General features: G+C 33.5%; 5 protein-coding genes across 9 annotated transcripts; 3 read left to right on the forward strand and 2 right to left on the reverse strand.

The window, feature by feature from the left end:
* Positions 1–342: 342 nt before the first annotated feature.
* On the forward strand, positions 343–3931 carry LOC119640956 (abscission/NoCut checkpoint regulator). 2 transcript variants are annotated; one of them, XM_038039352.1, is made up of 4 exons: positions 343–587; positions 2297–2638; positions 2701–3432; positions 3487–3931. In XM_038039352.1, the coding sequence occupies exons 2-4, from the start codon at positions 2591–2593 to the stop codon at positions 3760–3762; spliced, it is 1056 nt and encodes a 351-aa protein (XP_037895280.1). In that variant the 5' UTR covers positions 343–587; positions 2297–2590; the 3' UTR covers positions 3763–3931. The 2 variants fall into 2 exon arrangements, with proteins under 2 accessions (XP_037895280.1, XP_037895288.1); XM_038039360.1 differs by lacking the exon at positions 343–587 and having other exon boundaries at positions 1871–2638.
* Positions 3651–5696, reverse strand: LOC119640950 (glycosyltransferase-like domain-containing protein 1-like). 2 transcript variants are annotated; one of them, XR_005247770.1, is made up of 5 exons: positions 5531–5696; positions 5178–5460; positions 4580–5098; positions 4209–4524; positions 3651–3736 (listed from the first exon to the last, which is right to left on the reverse strand). XR_005247770.1 is itself a non-coding variant. In XM_038039334.1 (4 exons), the coding sequence occupies exons 1-4, from the start codon at positions 5607–5609 to the stop codon at positions 4284–4286; spliced, it is 1122 nt and encodes a 373-aa protein (XP_037895262.1). In that variant the 5' UTR covers positions 5610–5696; the 3' UTR covers positions 3979–4283. The 2 variants fall into 2 exon arrangements, 1 of the variants encoding a protein (XP_037895262.1); XM_038039334.1 differs by lacking the exon at positions 3651–3736 and having other exon boundaries at positions 3979–4524.
* A 316-nt stretch (positions 5697–6012) lies between these two features.
* On the forward strand, positions 6013–7167 carry LOC119635418 (glutaredoxin 3). The gene is made up of 4 exons (XM_038030229.1): positions 6013–6311; positions 6367–6526; positions 6590–6840; positions 6897–7167. The coding sequence occupies exons 1-4, from the start codon at positions 6262–6264 to the stop codon at positions 7075–7077; spliced, it is 642 nt and encodes a 213-aa protein (XP_037886157.1). The 5' UTR covers positions 6013–6261; the 3' UTR covers positions 7078–7167.
* Positions 7168–7194: 27 nt separating this feature from the next.
* LOC119635393 (CAAX prenyl protease 2) lies at positions 7195–8907 on the reverse strand. Of its 3 annotated transcripts, XM_038030212.1 has the most exons (5): positions 8840–8907; positions 8511–8589; positions 7927–8392; positions 7636–7872; positions 7195–7571 (listed from the first exon to the last, which is right to left on the reverse strand). In XM_038030212.1, the coding sequence occupies exons 3-5, from the start codon at positions 8321–8323 to the stop codon at positions 7264–7266; spliced, it is 942 nt and encodes a 313-aa protein (XP_037886140.1). In that variant the 5' UTR covers positions 8324–8392; positions 8511–8589; positions 8840–8907; the 3' UTR covers positions 7195–7263. The 3 variants fall into 3 exon arrangements, with proteins under 3 accessions (XP_037886140.1, XP_037886133.1, XP_037886148.1); XM_038030205.1 differs by having other exon boundaries at positions 7927–8589; positions 8840–8906; XM_038030220.1 differs by lacking the exon at positions 8511–8589 and having other exon boundaries at positions 8840–8899.
* Positions 8908–9199: 292 nt separating this feature from the next.
* On the forward strand, positions 9200–11179 carry LOC119638130 (succinate--CoA ligase [GDP-forming] subunit beta, mitochondrial). Its single transcript, XM_038034774.1, has 4 exons — positions 9200–9531; positions 9594–9735; positions 9794–9893; positions 9951–11179. The coding sequence occupies exons 1-4, from the start codon at positions 9499–9501 to the stop codon at positions 10918–10920; spliced, it is 1245 nt and encodes a 414-aa protein (XP_037890702.1). The 5' UTR covers positions 9200–9498; the 3' UTR covers positions 10921–11179.
* Positions 11180–25238: the final 14059 nt, after the last annotated feature.

A 25238-nucleotide genomic window follows, 5' to 3' on the forward strand; every position in this document is an offset into this window, starting at 1 on the left:
TACAATCACGTTGAGATGAATTTTTAGATACCCACTAACTCAAACTAATTGACAAGTATTTACTCATCTTGGAAAAACTCTTTGTTACCCAAAAACCTTAGATTCATCTTTTATTTAGAATTTATCTGGAAATCGACTTTTTCAATATCTATTTATCAATTCATCGATCAGAGATCGGTTTTTGCATAGGGCTTTTAGTTTATATTAAGCAACAGTCACATATATCAAGATTCAGATAAGTATCTGTTATAAGGTGTATTGCGGGTCTGTGCGTAAGCAGATAATGCCCCTTTTTCAACTTACCTGCTGTTTCCAGCTAACAACTGCAATCCATTTTTTTTTTTTGCTTATCATGAACGAGATTGTGGACTCATCTTTAAATTTGAGATACACAGACCGTCAATTAACAATTTATATGCATTCTATGTAAATTTTTTCGACCGTCGGTTTTCCATCCAATGATGGGCACTGCGAGAATCTTACTTACTTGACAATATTATACACATATCCTCATGCTCCTCATATATTCCATATTTCGATGCATTACCAGTGAAAGGATAAATCTAATACGGTCGCATTATTTGGCGGTGAGTATGAAAAGTAGGCTAAGAACATCTAGTATATGCACATTTCCAGGTGCCCGTCATCTGAAACGTTTTTAAATGTTGTCTTAATTATGATTGTCTTACATATACATTCGTAATATCTTTAATGCAAATTTACCCAAAAAAAGTTTTTCTCTTTGCGTAAGTGTTTAGATAGCATTTCGTAATCTTTTAGTAAATGAGAAATTCTTAGTTGTAATTATTGCTGAATTATTGCCGAACACTACACATCATATTTATGTTATTATAATAATTGTATAATAATAATAATGATTGTAATGTAATTTAATTTTTAATTGTTTCTGTGTAACGCATCGATATTTAAAGTAAGTAAATAAATATTTGATATAACATTTTCTTATATCTTTAGATTTCTCAAAAAAAAAAAAAAAAAAAAAAAAATTTCTATAAAATTGAGATATAGAATTGATTTATATCCGTTATATCTGTTTATCGAGCAAAGGTTACAATGTAAGATATGGAAAACGAATCAAGTTTTAGAATCGATGGCCATGACATGGTACAAACTTGTCTCGTATTAGCCATAAAAGTAATGAAAATTATTAAGAATTTTTTTTTGTTTTTTTTTTGTTTTTGTTCTTTATTCATAGTCGAAATATGCAAAACGGATATCGATTTGCAAACGCACAACTTTTATCATATATTCAATATTGGCACTTACCATGACAATTGAAAAGTTCTTATTATTACACCTTTCATTAAACATAATAAATTTGTCCGAACTTAAGTGAAGATAGTCGCTGCATAAGCATTTTACCGGCCTATCCCAAGCTTTCTTACCAATCGTATAGCAATTAAGAAAACACAAAAATGCTATGTGTTAACCAAGCAGGCTATAAATCAGGAAATAGTTATGCTAATGCTATAATAAAATTACTCGAGGAGATTAACCCAACTTAAGATGAAGAAGACCTTAGAATTTTGCTTATGATAGGTTTTTTTTTAAAGCTTTTCTTATTGCTGGCAGATCTTTAGAATAGACATCAGTGTATCAAGTTTAATAATTCTGCTTCTATAATATTTTGGATCGATCTTGTTCGCTGCCTGCAGTACTAGCTTGATAAGATCCTCCTCTCATTATGGAAACATTCACCTATATGCTAAAATACGTTTGTAATAGCCGCTGCAGTCCGCTTCGAATTCGGAAGGCACCTAAGCATGTCTGTCTGTTCATCTGCCCATCTGCGCATCCGTGTAGTATCTGTGATAAATATTATCTCTCATTCGCAAAAATGAAGTTGTCGCCTTAAAAATTTACAAAAGAATTCGAAAATGACTCAAACCAAAGGGCATATAACACGCCTACAATATCCACCATCCGTTAGCGGCAAAAACTTTCATTCTGAAAATAGAAAAATGTCAGTCGCGTCCGTCCAATATTATAGTGTATGAAAATTTAGTTTTTTGCCTTTTTGCTTAGTCTTTCTTAGGATAACGGTAATCAGTATAATTAAGTGCGTCACGACGAAATGCAATTTTTTTACCTGTTGTCTTTTTTTTTTTTTTCTATTACAAATATTACGTTTAATTACATCTGTTACAAGAACATAAGCACTAATCAAATAGTAGAAATGAAAGGAGCGCAGGGTGTAAGCAAAATGCGCCTTAGCTTTGATTGCTTTTTTAACAGTACGAATTAAATACGTATTCATTTCTTTCAATGTATTCAGCTTCAATCCGGTATTCAATTCTTCAGTTCAATTTTAACGGAAGCCGCCAGAGTTGCCCAGCTCAAAGGAATGGTAACGACAATGCGATAATTGGACAATATAATAACTTTATTACCCTATTAATCTGAAATGAATTCCAAGAGTGAATTGAGTCAACTCTTATCATTGTAAAAGGTGACTTAACAAACGACGGTAACTTTTTTTTATATTTTCTGACAAACAAAACAATTGTATTTTCGTGAAAATCGATTTCAAAATATATACATATATATAAAAAAAAAAAAAGGTATTAAAATGTCATGTTTCGGCTGTAGTCGTAAATATGGTCTCTTCTGTCGGGAGGTAAGAAAAAAAAATATTCCTTAAATCTGGAAAAATAAATTTCTAACTTTTCTTACCTCTAGTATGGCTGCCCAAATTGCGGTTATTCGTACTGTAGAAAGTGCCTGAAAAGACCAGTGGCAGTGCCGCGTCATAACAACAAAACGCTGAATGTGTGCTTGATATGCTTTGATAAATTATCCAAAATTCAGACATCGGAAAAAGTGATTGATGTCGAAGCGTTGCCTGGTACACTGGTATCGATATCAGGCAAAGCTGAAGGCAACGAAAATACGTTAAATGCTGATATCAATGCATTATTGAAATTGGAGCCATCCGCTGTTTTAATTGGCGATGTTCTTGAACCAGTTTCAGCAGGCAAAGCAAAAGCCGCCGCTGATCATTCAGATATTAATGAAAATTTGGATAGTCAGATAACGAAACGTCTAAAAAATTTAAAATCAACTGAACAAGTTATTACAGATGATGAGTTACGTACTCGTTTAGCTAATTTAAATGGCTTACCTCAGAAGGATTATTCGAAAAAGGATTTACTATTAAACACTGATCAGCGTACTGATCAAGAAAAGATGAATGATTTATTGAAAGAATTTATGAGTGAAGTGGAACTGAACGAACGTTTGGAAACGGAACGCGGCGAAGCTGTTAGTGATATAGAAAAACGTTTAAGAGCGTTAAGAGATACCCCAGTAGATGATCGCCCCTCTAAAAATTCAGCAACTTCACCTGAAAGCAATACGCCAAGCGATAATGAACAAGATGAGGAAGCAATGCTGAAAATAATTATAGAAAAGGTAATAAAAACAATTTTTAAATTAGTTTTTTACGTACAATTTTTGTTTTTCTAGTATTTGGCCGAATCGCACTTACCTGCCGCATCTTCTGACTTAGAAGCCGAATTAAATGCTGAAATACCCAAGCCTCCAAAGGATAGCGTGGACACTGAAGAATTGCCTTGGTGCAATATCTGCAACGAAGACGCTGTATATCGTTGCAAAGATTGCGATAATGAATTATTTTGCGCTCATTGCTTCCGCGACTGCCACGAAGACGACGAAGAATACCGAAATCATGTCAAAGAAAATTTCAGTGCTCCTCCTAAATTTAAAGAAAACCACTTTTAGTTGCTGTTATTTCATTTCATTTTTTTTTTCTTTTTTTTTTATCGTTAGATATTTTTTTATATAGTTTTAAGGCATACTTTTAACAAAATCTTAAACTATGTAAACGAACAAAGAGTTGGGCTTATGCAATATAGTAGTAAAAAAAATATATTTAAAAATTGAAAAACCATATAAAACAGATATTAACATTAGGTTTGAAAAACAAATCTAATATTGGACTTTGTTTTCAACCTTAGTATATGTATATACTAAACGCTTTTTCTTAACTCTCCTTTCTTTCCTATTTCAACTCGCGTTTGTATGATTATTAGTTGCGTAGTCGCGCTTTAAGTCTTATATGTTAGATACTTAATCTCTACGCTCCGTTTCACGATATATAAGATTTCTATCAAAATTGGTCATTGATTTAGGAGGTTTCTGAATTGTTAACTTTCCCTCTTTCTCACCTACATATATGCTAAGCTTGCATTATTATTATATTATATTGCACAACGGCAATTATACATCTTATAGCGCATTCATTAGACACGTAGTTTTTCCAAGAACTTTGGAACCAAATGTTGTGCTGAGTAACGTTCAAATGTGAAGTATTCAAAAAATTTTTCACGTTGTTTACGGAATAGCACTGGATTACGGCACCAATTATAAAGCATTTTTATTAGTTGATTTGACGTATTGTAGAGATTTTCTTTAGGGTACAATTCAGGATAAACCAACTTATTGGGAGCTATAGGCATACAGCCACAGTAAGTAGCTTCCAGCCTACAAGAGAAAGGAAAACATGAGGCTGCAAAAAGTAGTGATTCAGGTTACATACATAGCCACTCCATAGAACTCATGACCCGCTGTTGATATAACCACATCACCATCCAATAGAGTTTTAATGTATTTGTCACGCGGCAAAAAGCCAAAATTCACCAGTTTCGCGCCCAGTTTCTCTTGTAAACCCTCAAAAGACTCGGGTGACGTTTGATATGTTTCCCCACATATAGTTACTTTAAAATCCACTTGACGTTTATTTAACTCTAATAAAACTTCAACCAAAAGATTTGGATTCTTGTCATGTTCCCAGCGATGAGGCCAAATTAAATGCAAGCAATCATTCGGATCTTCATTAGTTAATAAAGACATTTGCACATCACCTCCGATCATAAGGCGCTTATTAGGGAAGGCATGAAATTTGATAGGAAAATACAATACTTCACATTTTTTTTCAATTTTTTCACGCAAATGTTTCAACTTCAGATCCGGTTGTACATTTAGAAAAGGTGTAATATTATCCAAAAAGGAAGTACGATTGAAATTGGAATTAAAAATTACATAATCAGCAGCCAGACTACAATAAACAACAGCAGAAACTAATTCATATACAATACGTTGTTAGAGCAGCAAGGTGTTAATTAAAAAAAATTTACCAAGTGAGGATTTGATTTAGACCATACTGACAATCTCTCTCCTTTACCTCGCGTACTGGATATATTAGCTGATTTTCATGGAAATAAACAATCTTTTTACAATTGCCTAGATCTGGACGCACGCCTATTAACTCAGCCAAATTCAAAACAGAACTGGTGAATACGACCTTATATTCATGATTTTGCGGTATGATTTGGGAAAAATATAAAGCACCAGTACGAGCGCGCCAATGCCATTTCTTACCTGGAAGACTAAACACCTCATAATCGCCCGCATTTAAGCCTTGAAAAAATAAGATAAATTTATAAAGAAAAAAAAAGCCTATATATCCTAAACTGTCTCGGTTACTTACATTCAATTAATGTGTCAACTAATTGTTTATGGCTACCACCATAGAATGGTTCAATAAGTAAAATTGAGGGTTTGGACATATTTTTTAGCAAAAAATTAAGCCGTCTCTTACAAAAAAATAAAAAAACAAAAAAGTTAATAAGATTTCATTCTTTTCTACACTTGCTAGTTATTTGCCTGTTATCCTAACAGAGTTGCCAAGAGTATGCTATTTGTTATTTTAGAAATTTTATAATAGAAATTCTTGCATTTTATTACAAAGTTTTAATCTAAATATATTCTTAGGTCATTACGGTTTTATAGTTAATTCTTTTCAACATCAATCAGATTGAATTCTTTTTACAGTGGTATCAAATAAGTCATTTAAAAAAAATAACTGTTGTATTTAATGGTACGTAAAAAAACAGCTGTCCATATGAACGCAGCAGGGAAGAGACCTAATGAGATTATATGATGATATATATATATCATCATAAAGTTAGCTAAGCTGGCGAACATTTAATACTTATTAGCTGTCATTGAGGAAGAGAAAACGTACTTTAGTAGTTGCTGTGTTTATTATGCAAATAAGCCATTTCTTAGAATTGCGTTTAATTTTCTTTATTCTGCTGCTACCAGATTATTTCAACTGTGAACAATAACCTTAAAATTTCGCATAACAAGAGATAAATATTATAAAAAGTAAAAGCGTTTATAAGAAAAATTAATTTTAATTCGAATATATATTTAAAGATGTCCATAATAGCAATAAAAACCGTAGAAGACTATGAAAAAATAATTGGGTAAATAAATTTCTTAGAAATGTTTTTAACTTTTACTTAACTATCCAGAATTTAGAGCGAATGAAGTTGCTGTGTTATTATTTTCGGCCGATTGGGCTGACCAGTGCAAACAGGTTGGAGATGCTATGGAAGACTTAGGTAAAATGTTTGGAGACAAACTGCGATTTGGTAAAATAATTGCTGAAGACTTCCCTGAAATTTCTATGAAACATCTGGTAAGTGAAATACATAAGTGCATTAACATTTCAAAAAGTAATAATTTTATTACAAAACACCAGATTGAAGCCGTTCCTACGGTGATATTTTTTAAAAAAGGCACTGCAGTGGATCGTATAGACGGCGTAAATATTGCTGCATTAACAACAAAATGTAAAAACCTTGGAGCCACAGTCACAAGTGACATACCTTTGGAAGAACGATTGAAAACTTTAATAAATAAGGCACCATTAATGATTTTTATGAAGGGCGGTCGAGATGCGCCACGTTGCGGCTTTTCTAAACAACTGATAGCTATTATAACCGAAACCGGGTGATTTCTTTAAGTCTATTCTACGAAATGAAAGTTATTCATTAATCTTATTACAGATTCCCGTATGAAACGTTTGATATTTTAACAGATGAAGAAGTGCGCCAAGGTCTGAAAACATATTCGGACTGGCCTACTTACCCGCAGGTTTACGTGAAGGGAGAATTGGTCGGAGGATTAGATATCATCAAAGAACTTCAAGCTAACAATGAATTAGAAAAGACTTTAAGGGGTGAATAGATTTAATAAACGAACAAATAAGACTATTTTCACTCACAAAAAACCTCAAGTTTTTATTTTTTATTATAATAAAAAATTGTGTTATTAAAATAAGAATTATGGTTGTGTTCTCAATACATAACACCTAATCGCAGTACTTGTCTCTGAGGAGGACTTGTTTTAGTCTTAAAGTAAGTTAGAAAAAATCTACGCTGTACATAAGAGGGTGTTGTTCGTAAATAGTTCGCATTGCCTAGGCCAAAATATTTTGTTATTATAAATACTAGGCAGTGTGGCCATGTTTAAAAGAAGCACCCAGCCAATAAAGCCACCTATGTAGCAACATATAAACAAAATTCGTTTCCACAGTTGTTGTTGCCATAATTCTTGAAGATCGGGTAAGCCCATGTGGTTACAAAATGCGTGCACTAAAAACGGAGCTATGAAATGGCCGGTACGAGCAAACAAATAAGCCGAATAGAAACCAAACAAGGTGGTATATGCCAGCTGAGATACTGTTTAGAAATACCATAAAAATGAATTTAAACTATCAAGTACAATAATCCAAGATAAACTCACGGGATATAATTAATGCCGCAGTAAAGTCCATACCCATAGTTAAACGTTCGATTATATGATGTACGTGGGCTATACCGAAGAATAACGGTGTAATGAACACTGAAGCTAAAGGGGAAAAACTTTGTAATATCAAGGGCATCATACAGGCACGAAAAACAAATTCTTCACTTAAAGGGGCCATAACATGATTACGAATCCATAGGATGTTTTTAAATGAACTTTTCCAAAACTCGAAGTCTGTAATAAATATTTGAAAATTTTGAATATAAAAATAATTCATTGCGAACGTACCAAAGAACAGTTTTTGCGATTCACTTTGGAATTCAACACATAACGGACCCAAAAAGAGCAGCATTGTCAATAGGTATGGTATCAAGATGGCCATCAATAGCCCGTGCCATCGCAAACCAAGCAGTTCGTTAAATTGTACCCTTTCCATTAATTCAGTAGAGGAAAAGCTATATAAAAAGACAGGCGCCACTAACATGACTACAGAAACACTAAGAAAGCGTCTCTTTACTGTGGCGGGATGATCTCGATTATGTTTATTATTCCATATATACAATGATGACACATATAATATCGACATGGCCAAACAGCAGCTTATGGTGATAATTTTTGATACACGCGGCACCGTTTCAATAACACTTATTTCGAACATATTGTCGGTATTGTTCGTTTCATTCATATTTTACTTGTTAAATACTTCATTCATCATCAATAGAAAGTATATACGATTTCGTATAGCATCGAAGTCCTAAATAATTTTTTAAATTTTGACAATTAGTAAAATGCTTCAGCGGTACACAACCAAAAAAATAAAAATGAATATTTGCTCATTTATTTTGCCTCCATCTTTTAACTACATTTGAGACCTCAAACATTTTGGTGCTGGCGATTCTAGCTCTTTCATGTATTGCAATGAAAAATACATTATTTCACTACAAATTCTACCTGAAAAGCAAGAAAAATATTGTTCGCAAAATTATAATGAATTTCATTCATTACAATATTTTATCTGATTACGATTCTTACAACTTTATATTATCAAATATTATGTTTATTATCTGAAATGAAATGAAATGCGGCAAGAAATGGGAATTAAATGGGAAACGAAAGTCATGCAAGTGCTTCCATATATTTTGTAAGCGGATATATTTCCATTTTTTTATTTGAATTTTCATAAACTAATAACATAACATACTTCTCGTTGAATTTTCTCGATTGTTATTAAGTTATTCAATTGTGTCGTGCTATATAGTCGAATTTGTGCACTATAAATTTTAGGTTTCACTTTTACAATAATGTTGTTACAACAGAGTTGCATGTTACTGTTTGGTAACATTAATGCACAAAAATAAAGAATTAAAAATATATATAAAAGAGATAGGATATTAAATATACGCCTTAATGAACCTAGAATGAAGAAAGAGTATAATATATAAACATGTATATACAATAAAATGTGTGCAAGCTCGTTTTTTCTTTCCTGCACATGTCTAAATTAATAAGAAAAATAATCGATGCTAATTTCGGATATTCTGCTTTTTTCATCTCAATTGTTTAATTGTTTAATGTGCTCATACGCTGTGCCATTTGCGCCTTATTTGTAGCACTTATCTTTAATCGTTTTAAAGAACCTAACAGCATTACCATATGTTAGGCACAAGAAACCGGCTGCTATTTGTATCGTCTTCATTTCTCTGATAACAATTTTTCTTCTCATTTTTTTGTTCGAAACTAAAAGAGTTCAAAGTTCTCTTTACATTTAAATTAATTAATAAACTTAACTTTGTTTCTGTTTAATAGATAAAACAGAACATTCAATTATAATTTTGGAAACCGGAAATTTGAAAATCAAGCATGTTAAGTATACGTCAAAATTTGTTCAAAAAGGTTAAAGTTGCTTTCACATTAGCTTCTTCTATATAAGTCTTAAATTTGTACCAATTCTTTAGGTTAACAATTGGCAGCAAATTCGTAATTTAAATCTATTGGAATTTCAAAGTAAAGATTTATTGCAAAAATACAATGTGGCCATTCAGCAATTCCAAATATTGGATAGTTCAAACAATGATAAGACTGTTCTGGAGAAATTTGGTAAATTAGATGATTTTTCTCATTTTTCTTATAACTCATAGTAACATAATTTGTAAAGATTGCCCCGAATACGTTGTAAAGGCCCAAATACTAGCAGGTGGTCGTGGCAAGGGCGTGTTCGATAACGGCTTTAAAGGAGGAGTGCATATAACTACCAGGTATTAACGATTATGGCACTAAGCGCAACGCTTTTATTAATATTTTTATCATTCCAGCAAAGAAGAAGTGCTGAATTTAAGTAAAAAAATGATTGGGAATCGTTTAATCACAAAACAGACGCCCAAATCGGGAATTACAGTGAAAAAAGTGATGGTAGCACGCAGCGTAAATATTATCCGTGAAACTTATTTATGTATATTACTTGATCGTGAACATAACGGCCCAGTGTTGATAGCTTCCCCTGCTGGTGGAGTTGATATAGAGACTGTCGCTGAAAAGACTCCCGAGAAAATTAAAACTGTACCGCTTAATATTGATCAGGCCATACCAGAACAAACTCTTATGGAAATAGCAAAATTCCTGGACTTTAAAGGAGCTGCGATAAAAACCTGTGCTGCGGAAATTCAAAAATTATATACATTGTTCAAGGCTGTGGATGCAGTGCAAATTGAAATTAATCCCCTTGCCGAAACTGATAAAGGCGAAGTTATATCGATAGACGCTAAACTCAACTTTGATGACAATGCCGAATTTCGGCAAAAGGATATTTTTAGTATGGACATTAGTGAAGAAGAATCCGATCATCGGGAAGTTGAAGCCACCAAGCATAATCTTAATTATGTTGGCATGGATGGTAATATTGGCTGCTTGGTTAATGGAGCTGGTCTCGCCATGGCCACAATGGAAAGAACAAAATTAAATGGTGGAGATCCAGCCAACCTCCTTGATGTAGGAGGAGGGGTTAAAGAAGACCAAGTGTTAAAGGCTTTTCAAATTTTAACGTCTGATCCTAAAGTGAAAAGCATACTGGTGAATGTTTTTGGTGGCATAGTAAACTGTGCTACCATTGCTAATGGTGTGGTGACAGCTTCAAGAGTTTTGAATCTCAATGTTCCGTTAGTAGTTCGCCTTGAAGGTACAAATGTAACAGAGGCCCGTAAGATACTGAAAGACTCTGGATTAGCAATACAGACGGCAAGCGACTTGGACGATGCCGCTCAAAAAGCCGTTAGTGCTTTGCACTGATCCGATTATAAGACTCAAAATTCAAGGACTTTGGCTCTGCATGGTTTTTCTCTTGCACAAATTTTGCATTTGTTTTGCGTTATTTTAAAATCTCTACCATAAGCATTAGTTAGATAATTAAAATGATAGTTTAAACCTATTCTGCTCATATTTTTTGAGCAGAAAAGCCGCGGAAAAGTGTTCTTTACTACTGTAATTTATTACTTGGAACCGATTTTTTAGGAAATAAAAAAATTTTTCATGGAACATTTTCATTGTATTTCCAGTTTTTTATTTATTTCTGCAATAGACTTTTTGATTAAAGCCTTTCGAAGCTACAATCCGCGCGACACAAATGTGAAATGTGTTTGTGTTTGCATCAATTTAAAAGATTGTATTAAAAAGTGGACGAACATAAACACACGCAAACGTGTATGCATAATACAGCAAAAATTGAAACAGTCTGCAGTAAAATGAAAGATTTATTAATTTCATTAACATGTCCACCCGCTTCTGACTGACGTCAGGCTGATCTTTAATATTCAACTCGTTTTATGTCTATTGGATAATTTCTTATATTAGAGTTTTTTTAAAATTGTAAATAAAAATTTTATAAAATATAAGACAAACCAATATTTGTATTTCCACGTTCTAACACATATTCATGAATATTAATTAAAGGACCCGACACGAGTGCTCCAAGTACATCTTGCATTACAAGAACGTAAAAATACATATTTATAAAGAAATAGTTTGCGATATTTTTCACAAGCGAAAAAGCATTGTGATGTTTTCCCTTTAACGGGGGCTGGTAAATAAAGGATGAAACATGATCACACGGTGCAGCTATTTTATAATGTTTTGGGCTTCGCAGTGATTAATGCCTGGATTTTGTCCCGACGATGAGAAAACAATAAGCCATAAATACAATTTTCCTTTTAACTGACCCAAGAACATAAAATCGATACTGTGGACTGTTCCTCGGATAAATGTAGAAAAGAAATTCATTACTTTTCGTTGTCGGCTTTATTCGGCTTGGTTTAGGAGTAAGTAAGTAAGTTAGGTATAGAAGATTAGTTGAGAAGATTCAGTTGAGTCGAATGTAATTTTCTTATTTTTTAAACATACGCATACTGATTTGAGATGGCGTGGATAAACACTAAGGTGAATCGCATATTGGCTTCATATACTTAGTGTCTAAGATTCGCACAAGAGACAAATCGAAATTTGATTATCGTATATTGAAAAAATTAACCGCTAGAGTATTGCGTTAAGTTTATTTTATTTATTCAGCGATTGGATATTAAAAGTATCCTTCTTGTACGATACGGTGCTATAGCGAGATGTGATTTATCTTAATCTCAACAATTCTAAAGGAATTACAGAGGCGCCCTCTTGCGAAGCTTTCAGTTTGGAGACTTTACACTGCATTCGTTTATAACAATTATTTCTTATGTTTATAGTAAATGAATAGAAAGCACTTCTTATAGACGTTAAATGTTTCTGCAGTAAATCGTCTAAGGGAGAGAACCGAAATAATACGATGAGTGACTAATAAATTTTCCAAAACAGGAGGTAGTGCAAGTTTAGGGACTTTTCGTGTTTCTATTATCAATAACAGTCATAGCGCCATTTAACTGTATGCTCCTTCATTATCTTCGCCTGTGTGTGCAAAAAGTCTGCTAAAGTTTTCCTAATGTCACTTCATACTGCTTCAAATGTTTGCAAAGCAAAAGCATCTACATATCGGTATTATTAGGCGTATATGGGGCGTGGGTTTAAAATATCAATTAATTCTATTTGCTAGCACTTGGCAAAACTGCAAAGGGACCTTGCTCTGACTACCGTAGTGATATGAAAAATAAAATTTGACCCATTGACGAAAAAAGTTACCCACCTTGCTTGGTCTACGCATAGGCGCATAGGTACGAAAAACAACCGAAAGATTAGGTAGCAAATATAATCTGTTTTCGTTTATTTCATATAAAAAGAATTCCAAATTTTACGTTCGCCAAATCCTTCAATAAATTTTGTTGCAAATTTTCTAGAGGAATACAAAAAGAAATATTTTACATTTTATTAACATATTTCATGCAATTCTCCACATCTCCGATAAGGGGCACATTATATATGTATATTTATTTTGCACATGTCTCCTCCCTTCAAAGTAGGTTTCCGATTTATGTACCATAATTATTTAAAATGAAATATTAGACAGCACCTTAAATGAAATTATTACATAATAATACAAATGATAATATTATTGTAATGCGTATATAAATGAATATATTTTTAAAAGATTACAATTGGCTCCTTAAGTATAACTTAGATAATTTGAATTGTTTTGGTGCGAATTTCAGGGCAATTTTTTGAACCCCTTTTTATATAACCGTTTCGTACGAAAAGCTGACAAGCTGACAAGCTGACAAGTAAGAATATTGTAGTCGGTGAAGGCCGACTAGTAGTTACCCTGCACCACTTTGCCTAATAAAGTTACTCACTCGTTGTGGTAACAGTACATTAAAAGTTACAAACTATTTTCATGCGGTGGTGTCCAAAAAAATAGATCTACGTCGTCCAATTTCGGTAAGATTAATTTCGATAACAATTTACTATTATGAACTAATTTTCATCATCAAATAAAATTTTTCGCGGCGTATTTTTTTCAAAACATCTGCATATATGGTATATATCCAGAGAAATACCTTTGGGTCGGTTCTTCCGTAAAATTTCACATGCTGTTCTTGGTATTATTTACAATAATTTCCTCTGATTTAAATATATTTACAGAGACAGAAAATTTAATCGGAAAGCTTTAACGTCCGTCCATAACTGAGAACATAACATTCAGATGAAAGCGTTGTCTGAAGATATGAAATAAATTGATTGATATTAAATATTATGTTTGATATTCATACACATATATTTATACATATATGAGGTGTTTGCATTTCTGGCAGAGAAACTACGCACCGACATTTCGGATAATTAAAAATATCGGATCCCTTCGATATTTCTAATAATCACTTAATTAGAAATACATGAAGAATATTGAAAAAAGCGCTTGGAGAGCAGAACGGAAGGAGCTAAACGGATTCATTTTAAATTAAATATGGCGAACATCATGACATGTTGGACGAATTTTTCGTTAACAATTCCATCGATATGGAGCTTGGAGATTAGATGGCGAATTATAATAAACTCAAATGCATTAAATTAGTTATATAAAAAAATAATTTCAAGCAAGTTTCTATTTATTCTAAGCAATAAAATGTGGAACATAGTAGGTTAGAACAAACCGATCTTAAAGTTATTAAAATCCTAAGCGCAACACATTTTTGGAAAGTGTCAGATTGTCAAAATCTCCTCTCAATCGCGAAAGTTTCTGATGTATAAGCACAGAAATCGTACACTTTGGCGCATGTGGCGGTTCGGCAAGGTCCCATTTCGAACGTTGAAGTTCAGGTGCTCTGACATTTCAAATGTTACATATTTTTTACTTTATCCGAAGATTTGAATTACTTTAGGCCAAACTGCCTCTTTTGATGCAAATAATATTATTGTTGGTGTACGATTTTCATCTATTTAAGGGGTAGACCATTGTAAGTTTTTCAAAAAATCTGTTTTTTTTTTTTTTTGATTAATAGATGCTTTGGACATTTTCGAATTTGCGGAACAGAATTCATTACTCGATTGAACTTTTATGGCTTTTTCCGGAAGAGATCATCTGCGTACTACGCACAACTGTTGCAAGTTATAGCCTAATGTTCTATTTGTTGATTTTTAACTGCCTTAATACACTAACAGATCTCTGCAAACGGCACTTAAAACGACTTAAAAGCAAAAATGCAGCATTAGTGCAGCTTCACGAACACAACCGTTACTGAGTGGATGCGAAGCTGAGAGTGATTTGAAAGCTTTCATTGGTGTTGCCAAGAAATTAAAAGTTTGGGATCAAGTTTTTGATATTGGCCATGAGCTACGCTAATAAACTGCACAATCGTCCCGACTAATAGAAAAACATAATAAAAAATTTATTGTGAAAAAAAATATTTATAAATAATAAATAATATGTAAATAAAAATATTTATATAAAATAACAAACACGCCACCCACCTTAAGTGCATGCAATAATAAAATGACTTAAGATTAGAAGATAAGCAAGCAATCATTTAAGTATGTCTGCCTGCCCGTTTATGTAACGTCTGCTATGAACGTACGTGCACATGATCACAAAAAAAAAAAAACATGCCGGTTTTAAGTTCGGCAAAAATCTTTCAGCAGCTCGGACGATAGTAATGAGAATGAGCTTTATCGGTCAAAAGACATATAGGGAGCATATTATAAGCGCAGCGTGTTCCTCCCTTTCGGAAATCGATCATTTTGCTCCTACGAACAAAAGAGACAAATATGACAAATTTATTTTTCGGTTCCCATAAGACCAATGGTGATCCTTATAGTAAGCCCTGTATCCAAGCATATTCGATGCAAATAGATGTGAATGATTATATAATTTGACACAGGACTGGGTGTAGATGAAAATTTTTTTTTTATTTTACAAAAGAAGTCTGCGAAACAAATAAGATCATTATAGTTGAGGAAGGCCGACCGTTAAATACTCTACAACACATTATTTAACACAATTCTTATTTTTATTACAGAACACAAAAATTATATCTGGTTTCTATATAAATTACAGCAACAAAGCCTAGTCTGCACCTTCTTATGATGGAAGCAACTGTACAATGATAAAATCTTTGACAGATAAACTAAGTTTTCTGAATTGAGGACACGTCGACGTTTGGCTATCCTCCAATATGGGGACTTTCGTGAATATTATAAATTGATATAAAAATATTGTATAGTTTTTGACGCATTATTAATTAAGAATATTCGTGTAGAATATCCAGTGGTTGGTTTAGTCGATCTATAGCATTCTCAACTGTTAAGATTCATATTGAAACATAAAGGCGTGCATAAAACTTCTTATTTTGTCACCGGTCAAGTTAGATTCAATTCGTAGCATATATCATGGGCGGGCTTTCTAGGAAAATCGATGATCTTCTGTGCAATCATCATTGGCTACATGGAGCAACGTCCCACCTGTGGTGAAACTAATCTCGTCAACACTTACTCACATTTTCTTTTGGATGTCACAGGCAGTATAATTTGTACTCTATCGGTGTAATGCTGGCAAGAGAGAGAGAGAGAGAGAGAGAGAGAGAAGAGGGAGTAAGTTGCTTGCTAATTTACTTAGTGTGGTGTAAAACGTTAATATATGGTGTGACTTCCCTTGTTTTGCAGGAGAAGGTAAGTAACTTACGTTTGACTTGTGACGTAAAGGATATGCGTCTCATCATCATGACATTGAGGAAGAGCCTCGTTACGCTACCGCAAGCCGCGGGCCAATTATCGCAAGTAATGGCCTCTACGTTGTTTCATACATTTTGAAAATATCAATTGCAAACTGTTATGCATTGGATTGGAGATTGGATAACATCAAGTATTAAAACATAATGTTAACAAAAGCCTTGATACAATAAACAAATCGCCACATCTGTGGAAGAGGCAAAAATGTTAGTAAGGCATAGCTCCGTGGTCTGTCAAGAGTTACCCATCCTACCTACTTGCGGTATTGTGCAGTCTTTTTATGACATGAACAACATAAGCTGTAATGTTTAATATAAATGTCAATTCAGCATATTCTAGTAGTCGCTTATTCTCTCCTCAGTAATTTTACTGAATTCTGAGCATAACTCTCTGAGTTTCCTTTGTTATCTCTCCCGGTCTCTCTCTCTCTCTTTCTCTTGGCGTGAGTTTGTTCTCTTAACTCTCTTCAATTTTTGTCTTTATAAATGGAAGCTAAAACTAGTCGAAAATGTTTAGCAGGGGATATAAAGCATCAGCGTAACAGTCATTTACAGGCATAAGCGCAACTACTTCGGTAACATTCATAAATATTATCAAATATATTTTTTTCTATTATTGATACATTATGGAAGTTGAACAAACGAGGCACTTGAGTAAATAACAGTTAACAGTTAAAGGCACAGGTGTTTGCCTATGCATTCTTATAAGCATTCACATATGCACGCACACACTCATTATACACAATTGCATTTATCTGTGTTCATTCATCTAAACGAAAACTAATTTATTGATGTTATTGATGAAAAGCAAACCAAAGAATTAACAAAGTATATATACATAGATATATATATATAGATATATATGTATATATATCTATATATATATATATATGTATATATAAATGTATGAAACGCAAAGCAAATCGAATTTGGACTGAGACTGGGAAATTTTGCCCAAATATTTAGTTATATGAACTTTATACAGCAGTGTCGATTATATATAGTCACACATCATGCCGTGTTATCAGCTCAGTTTTTATGATAGGAGACAAAATAGTAAACTAAAAAAAAAAAAACGGAAAAAAATATTAAACAAGGGCAGCCTCACTCACTAAGTGTGAACTTAACAAGTTTTTTTGGGATAATTAAGAAGCCCATTGGAGGTAGGGGAGGTGGAAAGAGGGGGGGGGGGGGGGGAGGTGTGAGAAAATTAAATAATACGAAATAATTCAGACAAATTCGCAAATAGAACTCATTGACTGGCAGATTGGGTGTTGAAATGTGTGCACATGCCTACATACGTCAACCTTATATATAACGTATTCACAAAATGATGTTTGTTGTATTATGTGTTGATGGACTATGATTTCTATTTTTCTGTTTGTTTCTCATTTCTACCTAACGGGGAAAGCAACTGCAAGCAGATCTCGAAACATTCCGTACTTTTTTTGTTGCTGCAACAGTTTTATTAGCTTGACTTTCAAGGCCAGAAGGGGCGAGTGTATGTTAGAGGAAGAAGAAGAAGAAGAAGCAGCAGGCGAAGAGAGAGAGAAAGAGATAGTATAAAAAAAAGCATACGTACATAAAAGAAAACTTTAATTATAATTGTAGTATTGTGTGTTGTGTGTGAATATATGTAACAATTATTTCACTGATCTTTGTTTTCCGATTTGTTTGTGTTTTATTTATTTTTTTTTGTACTTTTTATTCTGTCCTTTAGTTAGACATTGTAGATTATTAATCTTTGATTGTTTGCCTGCCTGCCCTCCTAGTCTAGTTTATTTAAGAGAAACACTAAGCGACTTTCGCCTTAGCGTTACATCCTTAATGTCAAATAATTTACCTTTACTCACATCTATTTAACTACAATTGCGCAAATATAAAAATGCATTGTTTGTGTATTGACGTTGTAAAGGCGCAAAAATCTATATATGTGTGTGTTTTTGTGTTTGTGTGTGTACACGTAAATGTTATATCAATGTTAGCTTGTACGTTAGGCTTTTTGTTTACATACAACGCATTTGCGATGATGATGATAATCATCTTTGCCTATATACATACGTATCCATGTATATATATATATATATACATATATATATATATATGTGTTGTTGTTGCTGCATAGAAGAAGAGATGTTAGTGAAGAGGTAGGTAGGTATACGTTACAAAAGAGGATGTTGTTCGTTTTGTTCGCTGCTTGCAATGCAAGTAATGTAAAAGTTTTAGTTTGCCTTATTATTGTTGTTTCGCAAATAGTTTCTCATATGCTGCACGGCCTCAATGACAGCATTACATCAAGTGTTAGATCGTTTACATTGCACGTGTAGAGGCAAACATCTATGCTTTAGTATATATGTGTGTGCGCGTAAATATGTTTGCTTGCACACTGATTTTTTTTAAATGTCTTTAGCTTACATTTCCTTCCCGTACTCTCCCGTACTGCAGGAAACGTAGTGAACATCAACAACTTGCTTGCTTTTCAAAATATAAACCTGCAAAAAAGTGTGAATTGTAAGCATTGCCTTTACCATTTCATCTGTTTGTTTGGGTTTGTATCTTTATTTTTCCATCCATTTATATTTCTAACATATGTATATATACGTAAGCGTAAATGGGTGAATTATACAAGACGGGCCTCTCAAATCTTTTGCTTTAATATTAAAAAGGATTACGTTTTCTTCTTTTTTTTTTTTTTTGGTTTTTATTTCTTTTCATTTAAATGATGTATGTGGTGTGCTCTTTTTAAATGTTTAAGCGTATTTGTGATTTTTATGCTAAATTGTTTATAAAGGAAATTAAATTTTTTCAAAGAATAAAACTTTGAACGCTTATGCTCTATCGATCTGTACAAGACATAATCAGAAGGCGCTATGTTTGCTGAGTGCGCTGTATGCGGTGGAACTTCCCATTCGAATTGCAACACCGTGTCCTTGAAAGCTCTTGCAACCTGTGGTTGATATGCAAGAGAATGACTTTACGTCTGTTAACCGGATTTGCTGGTCTTTTTTACAGCAAAACATCGTTCAATTTATTCAATTATCGTCGGTAGATGCCTGCAGTAATAGTTTCATTCGGTTTTAACAGCTAGCCATACACTACATCTTGCTGAACGCACCGTATGCAAAGCAAACTTTTGTGGCCGTGAATATTTCGGTTCGATGTCAATGTAGCCGGGTGCCGTAGCAAATCCACTTTTCATCGCCAGTCTCAATACACCACAGAAAACTATTCTTTTATGCCTGGCAAACAATTCATGCGGCTATTTTCCGTCCTTCCGTCCGCCGCATGTAAACGTCTAGAAGCACTTATTTCGTCCGGTGCTCCGTTCGTCGATCCTCCGTTGGCCGTTCTTTGTCATTGATATCAAAAGGCCCCCTCTTAAACGGTTGAAACCAAAACTGACAATTGGGATATGATGGAGTAGCATCATCATGAGCTCTTACAAGTGTTTAATGGGCTTCGGCAGCAGATTTCTTTAAGTGTTCCTTGATTGCATTATACTATACTTTAATTTCGATTTATGCGTGATCCGAGCTATATATATAAAGCCTACCATTAACTACCGTATACCACCCTACAGTTTCTCTTACAAAGGCTTTTCATAATAAAGTGTTATATAGGAAGCGATCAAAATGATGATCCGATCTAAGCTATTTTCAGTAGCGTTCGTCCTTGGGTCAAAGTACGTTGGTGTACCAAAATTTCATCAAAATACTTTAAAAATGGCAATCTGAAGGTAGAACAAAAAATCACAATATGGGTAGACGCACCGACAAGCTTAGATTGATTCAGAAATTGCTTTTGAACAGATCGGTATAATAAAAGGTGGATCCATCTCAAGATATACGACCGTACCACAAGCGGGGTAGGGTACAATATTTAATACAAATATTTTTAGGAAGCCGAAAAGTCCCGTACAAAAATGGTTCCAATGGACGAAATTACAAGAATATAATGAACAGAGTACTTTACGGTTTTTATGCATTGATTCAAAATGTTGCTTGCCACAGATTGATCACAAAAGGAATACAATTTTATTACTCAGCCATTTTTTTCTTGTTTTCAAAAAAAATAAATAAATAAAGTAAAATTAATAATTTAGTAAAAAATATTTAACCCTTATAATAACATCGAACCGATATGCTAGTGCAGCTCGAAAGTCTTTATTTGATTTTGTTAAGTTTGAAAATGAATCAGTCACGTTCGTCTACCTGTTCGATCCTGCTCCCAATATTTTTTAAACATGAAGTTTGCTTTTAAATATTTTTCCTGGTTTCGAAATCAGTGCATGAATTAATTTCCATTGCTTTTATATCCAAGAGGGATATATCAAATTTGTCAAACCCTTATGATGCATAGAAATAGTTATCGGAGACCGTTCGTTAGCATAAACTGCGAAAGTAATCAATTATCGCAAATTTTTCCTGCCTCATGCAGAGATTAAAAAATTACCTAAACATATCTTAGTTAGCGGAAGAATGAAAATTTTCCTCTCACTTGCAAAATTTGCAAGTTAAGAACTCGTCTTAAGTTGTTCCGCATTACAATTCAGATAAGCTAAGTTTCCCCTATAGTTGCGGACGTTTGCAGATAACGGTAAGTAGGTAAATAGATTGTTTGGTTTGTTCATTTATCTAAGAAGTCATGGATATACGACATGAAGTCACCTATGACATGTGAATATTTCACCTACCAAATCGGTTAGCTAGACTCTCGAAACTTTTTTTAAAGTTTTAATGTCAAGGCATTCGATTGGCTCCAAACTATATGTACGTGAAAAAAATTTCTCGAATGGAAAGCATTAACAATAATATAAGATAGAATTTTGATGAAACGTTGATTAATTTATACTCCTTTTGCATTATAATAAAATTTTAGTTAAAATCGTTTCTAATAATGCTAAATACAATACGATATTCGCTTCCCGTTGCTACTGCACACACGATGTAAAAGAAATGTAAACAAACTGCAATTTCATCACTTTTCTCTAGCTTTGACTTTATGGATTTAATCGACTTAGTCAGTGAGGCTTTCATTTACCGAATAAATGAATTTGTGTTATATGCGTCCAGAAAGTATTGTATGTGTATAGATAATAGTATATATATATATATATATATATATATATCTGCCTCAAAAGCAATAGTTCTTAGTTCGATTGGATCGATGACGATTGGACGGAAAACAAAATGGCACTGAAGCTTCGACAATAATAGGTTGTGACCAACGATATCAAAAATCTTAGGGAAATCAATCGTTACAAGGATGATCAATTCGCCTTGGACGAATGCACCCAATTACTTGAAGCATTGCCATGTTATAGCTATGTCCAGGTTTGTAATCAGACGGATTAGCACAAAGTAATATATTTGTGTTAAATGTAACCTGATCCGTTATTAATATGCTTCAAAGACTTTCGTTAAATCAGGAAGAATATTAATAGAACGATAATCTATAGGAGAAATGGAAGATGGTTTTGTCCTAACGTATACTGGATTTGTTGTTTCGTTCATCTTCAAAATGAATTAAAGAATCTTTGCCTGCTTTTGGATTTCTTATGCTTGCAAAATGTAAGATAGCAAGTTAAAGGTTGATATATCCGTTTTCTTGATGGATCGATGAATATAAAAATGGCTTGTGACTTATCCACAATCATGTTCAATTATTGATTTAAAACTCACTTAAACATAGCAAAGGATTCGATCGGTGAAATGGTATTTTATTTGTAAATTTCATGCATTCGTTTGTGGGGTTGGCCGGTTAACTAAACTTACATAGGCTGCAAGGATACCGTAAAATAAATAATACATGCCTGCATGTATTTTGATCGGAGACATATATCGACGAAAGCGATGAAGTAATACGAAGCATCCATGTACAGAACGGTTAAATTTAATTAGTTTGACTTTTCATTACATAAAATAATAATTTTAGTATTATTGAGTTATTCAGTGCCAACATGCGCTAATCATGGAACGCTCAAAATCAACTGATTTTGATATCAATGACGGAGAACGGCCTGGCCTGGAGGATTAAAATAGCTCGAGGACAATGAATTGTCAGACTTATTGGACGAAAATCCACCTCAAACAGCCGATGAACTTTTGAATAGTTTAGTAGTTGATGAATCAACTGTTTCTAGGCGTTTTAGATGCGATATAGAGATACACCCAAAGGGGGTGCAAGTGCCTACCAATACGAATTGACTGAAAATACCTTTTCGAACTGTTTCAATATCGCGGTTTCATTGCTGGCGATGAAAAGTGGCTCAACTACGACAATTCCAAGCGCAAAACGTCGTAGGTTAGTCCAGGTAGAGCCATCCACATCGATACCGAAGCGGACTATTCGTGGCCATAAAATTTTGTTGTGCATATGATGGAACAAGCAAGGGATGGTGTATTGCAAGCAACTAAAACCGAACGAAACTGTTACCGCGGAAGTCTACTGTCGCCGATTGTACAAATTGGACAATGGATTGTTGCAAACAAGACAATGGATTGTTGCAAATGCTGAAGAAATATAAAAATGGATCGCTGCTAAATCAATATATCTTTCTTTATTAAGCAATAATGCCATATTTTTTTTCGCAATAAATGCCTTTTTCAAGTGAAAGAATGATCAAAATATTTGCAAGCACATGATATATTAATTTGTCCGTTGGTCACTCTATCAAGATCGCGTGTGAAAACTTAAAATTTTATCTCAAATTTATTCGTCTTGTTAAGTGCAGTTTACAAATCGTCCAAATCGCCTCGTCTCGCTAGTTCGCTCACAATTCGCTTTCAAAATATATATATGTATAAAAATGGAATTTGAAATATATGTGAGCCACGGTGTATGATGTGTATGATATGATGATCGATCGATTCGAAGAGTGCAAATTTTCTTTGATTCCTTTTTTTCTTTTTTTGTTATTCTTGAGAATTTTAACAAAAAAAAAGACGCAAAATACATTAAATGTTGTAAAGAGATGATTAAACCATCTGGAAATCTCGAATTGCATGCGAGGGTGCAATCAATCAATTAGATAAAGTACGGCAAAATGAGTCTACCTCACTTCAATCAACAATTGGAGAGCATAATCGCTTATAGAAATTCAATCATAACACTTTTCTAAATTAAATGAAACCGATTTTATCGTATTCTCATTATTATTCAATGCCATCAAACAAATATAATATAATGTATATGTATATATATATATATATATATGTATATATATATACATTTTTTAAATAAATATGCTGACAAAACGCATAAAATTCGAGAGTACATATAATGTGAACACGGATCGCATACTTACATGCATATATTATATCTCCACAACCCTATGAAAATGTGCTACCGCTATGGTGTCGTTAAAAAAAAAAAAAAAATAACGACAAGGCTGGCTGATTGCACACACACACACACACACACATGCACACACATAAGTAGGAATTTTTCGTATGCACACATATTATAAAATGCCAAGTTTTATGTTGCTACATGCGTTCATATAATCCTGCATATGTACATGCATACGTATATGCATAACAACATCTCTGTGCAGTTGGGATGGGGTAGTGATGCGCTCATTATAACTTTTATTTTTTTATTTTATTTATTTATTTATTTTTATTTTTATTTTTATTTTTTTCCTTTTTTAATATTTTCCCATAGCGACTGGTGCCGCTTAAACTAGGTTAGTTATCTAAGCACAACCATGTAACCAAACATCCTAACCAGGCAACAACGAATGGATGGCATCATGGCTGCCGTCAGAGGCTGCATTTTGTCAAAACGATTTCTACATATATCGTAAACTGTTGAAGGCAATTCTCTGTCCTCTTTTGCTCTCCACTTTCCTGATTTTTGCGCCCGCTTTTCTCTTCTTCCCTTCCGTTGCCATCCTCCCCCCCCCATCACTTTTATATGTATACTCTTTTCGAATGGCTGCCAATACGTTTTGGTCACAAAGACAACATTCATTTGTTGTGGCATATCGGGGCATATATTCATGTTTGCATTGGCATGTGTATGTATGTATATATATATATATATATATATATATATGTGTATGTATATGACAGGGACGATAATATAAGAATTTGTCATACCAAAGCATTTGCGAAACCTGAATATTTTTTAAAATCATGAAAGAAATTCAATTTGAAAACTTTTATTATTACAATTAGGTGTGTGTATGTGGGCGTGTGTATGTGTTTGTGAATAGAAAAACTTTCTGTCCTTTCACTCCCCACCACACACACTTACACACTTACACACACACACAGGCACACACACTTACGCACACACACACAGTCACACACACATTTACATATGCATTTTGATTCATTTCTCTCTCTCTCTCTCTCTCTCTCTCTCTCTCCCTCTCACTCACTCACTCACTCACTCACTCACTCACTCAATCTCTCTCGCTCTCTCTCGAGGACTTATTGAAATATTAAACATTAATTAAACAATTTAAAAGAATTTTTAAATGATTTCAAGAAAAAGTTCCCTTTTGATCGAAGCACCGCATTCAATGGCTCGCAACGGATGCTTATAGAATTTAAAATTCCCTGACCAACCCCCACTCCCCCCACCCAAAACATTAACTACAGTAATTTATCTTATAAAATGACTTGAAAATTCGATGAAATCTGATATGTTAAGCTTAATGCTATTCGTTTCCCCTGTAAAGGACAAAAATTATCTCAAATAATATTTCGTGCATGAATATTCATGTCATGTTCATGTACACGTATGTTGTTTCATACACCGACGTTCGGTTTCGAATGCGACTACTCAAACCGTGGCCCGCGACCATTCTTCCCTCTTATCTCATCCTTTTCGATTATATGTCAAGTTAATAAGAGCAAACATTACATTCACCTTTGAAAGTATTCTCGATATCCATTCATCACTCTAAGCTACTAAAAACAAAAGAAAAAAGAAAGAAGAATTTTATACAAGTCAGTAAAC

This window comes from Glossina fuscipes, unplaced genomic scaffold, assembly GCF_014805625.2.
Source record: "Glossina fuscipes isolate IAEA_lab_2018 unplaced genomic scaffold, Yale_Gfus_2 0, whole genome shotgun sequence".
Classification (NCBI taxonomy): domain Eukaryota; kingdom Metazoa; phylum Arthropoda; class Insecta; order Diptera; family Glossinidae; genus Glossina; species Glossina fuscipes.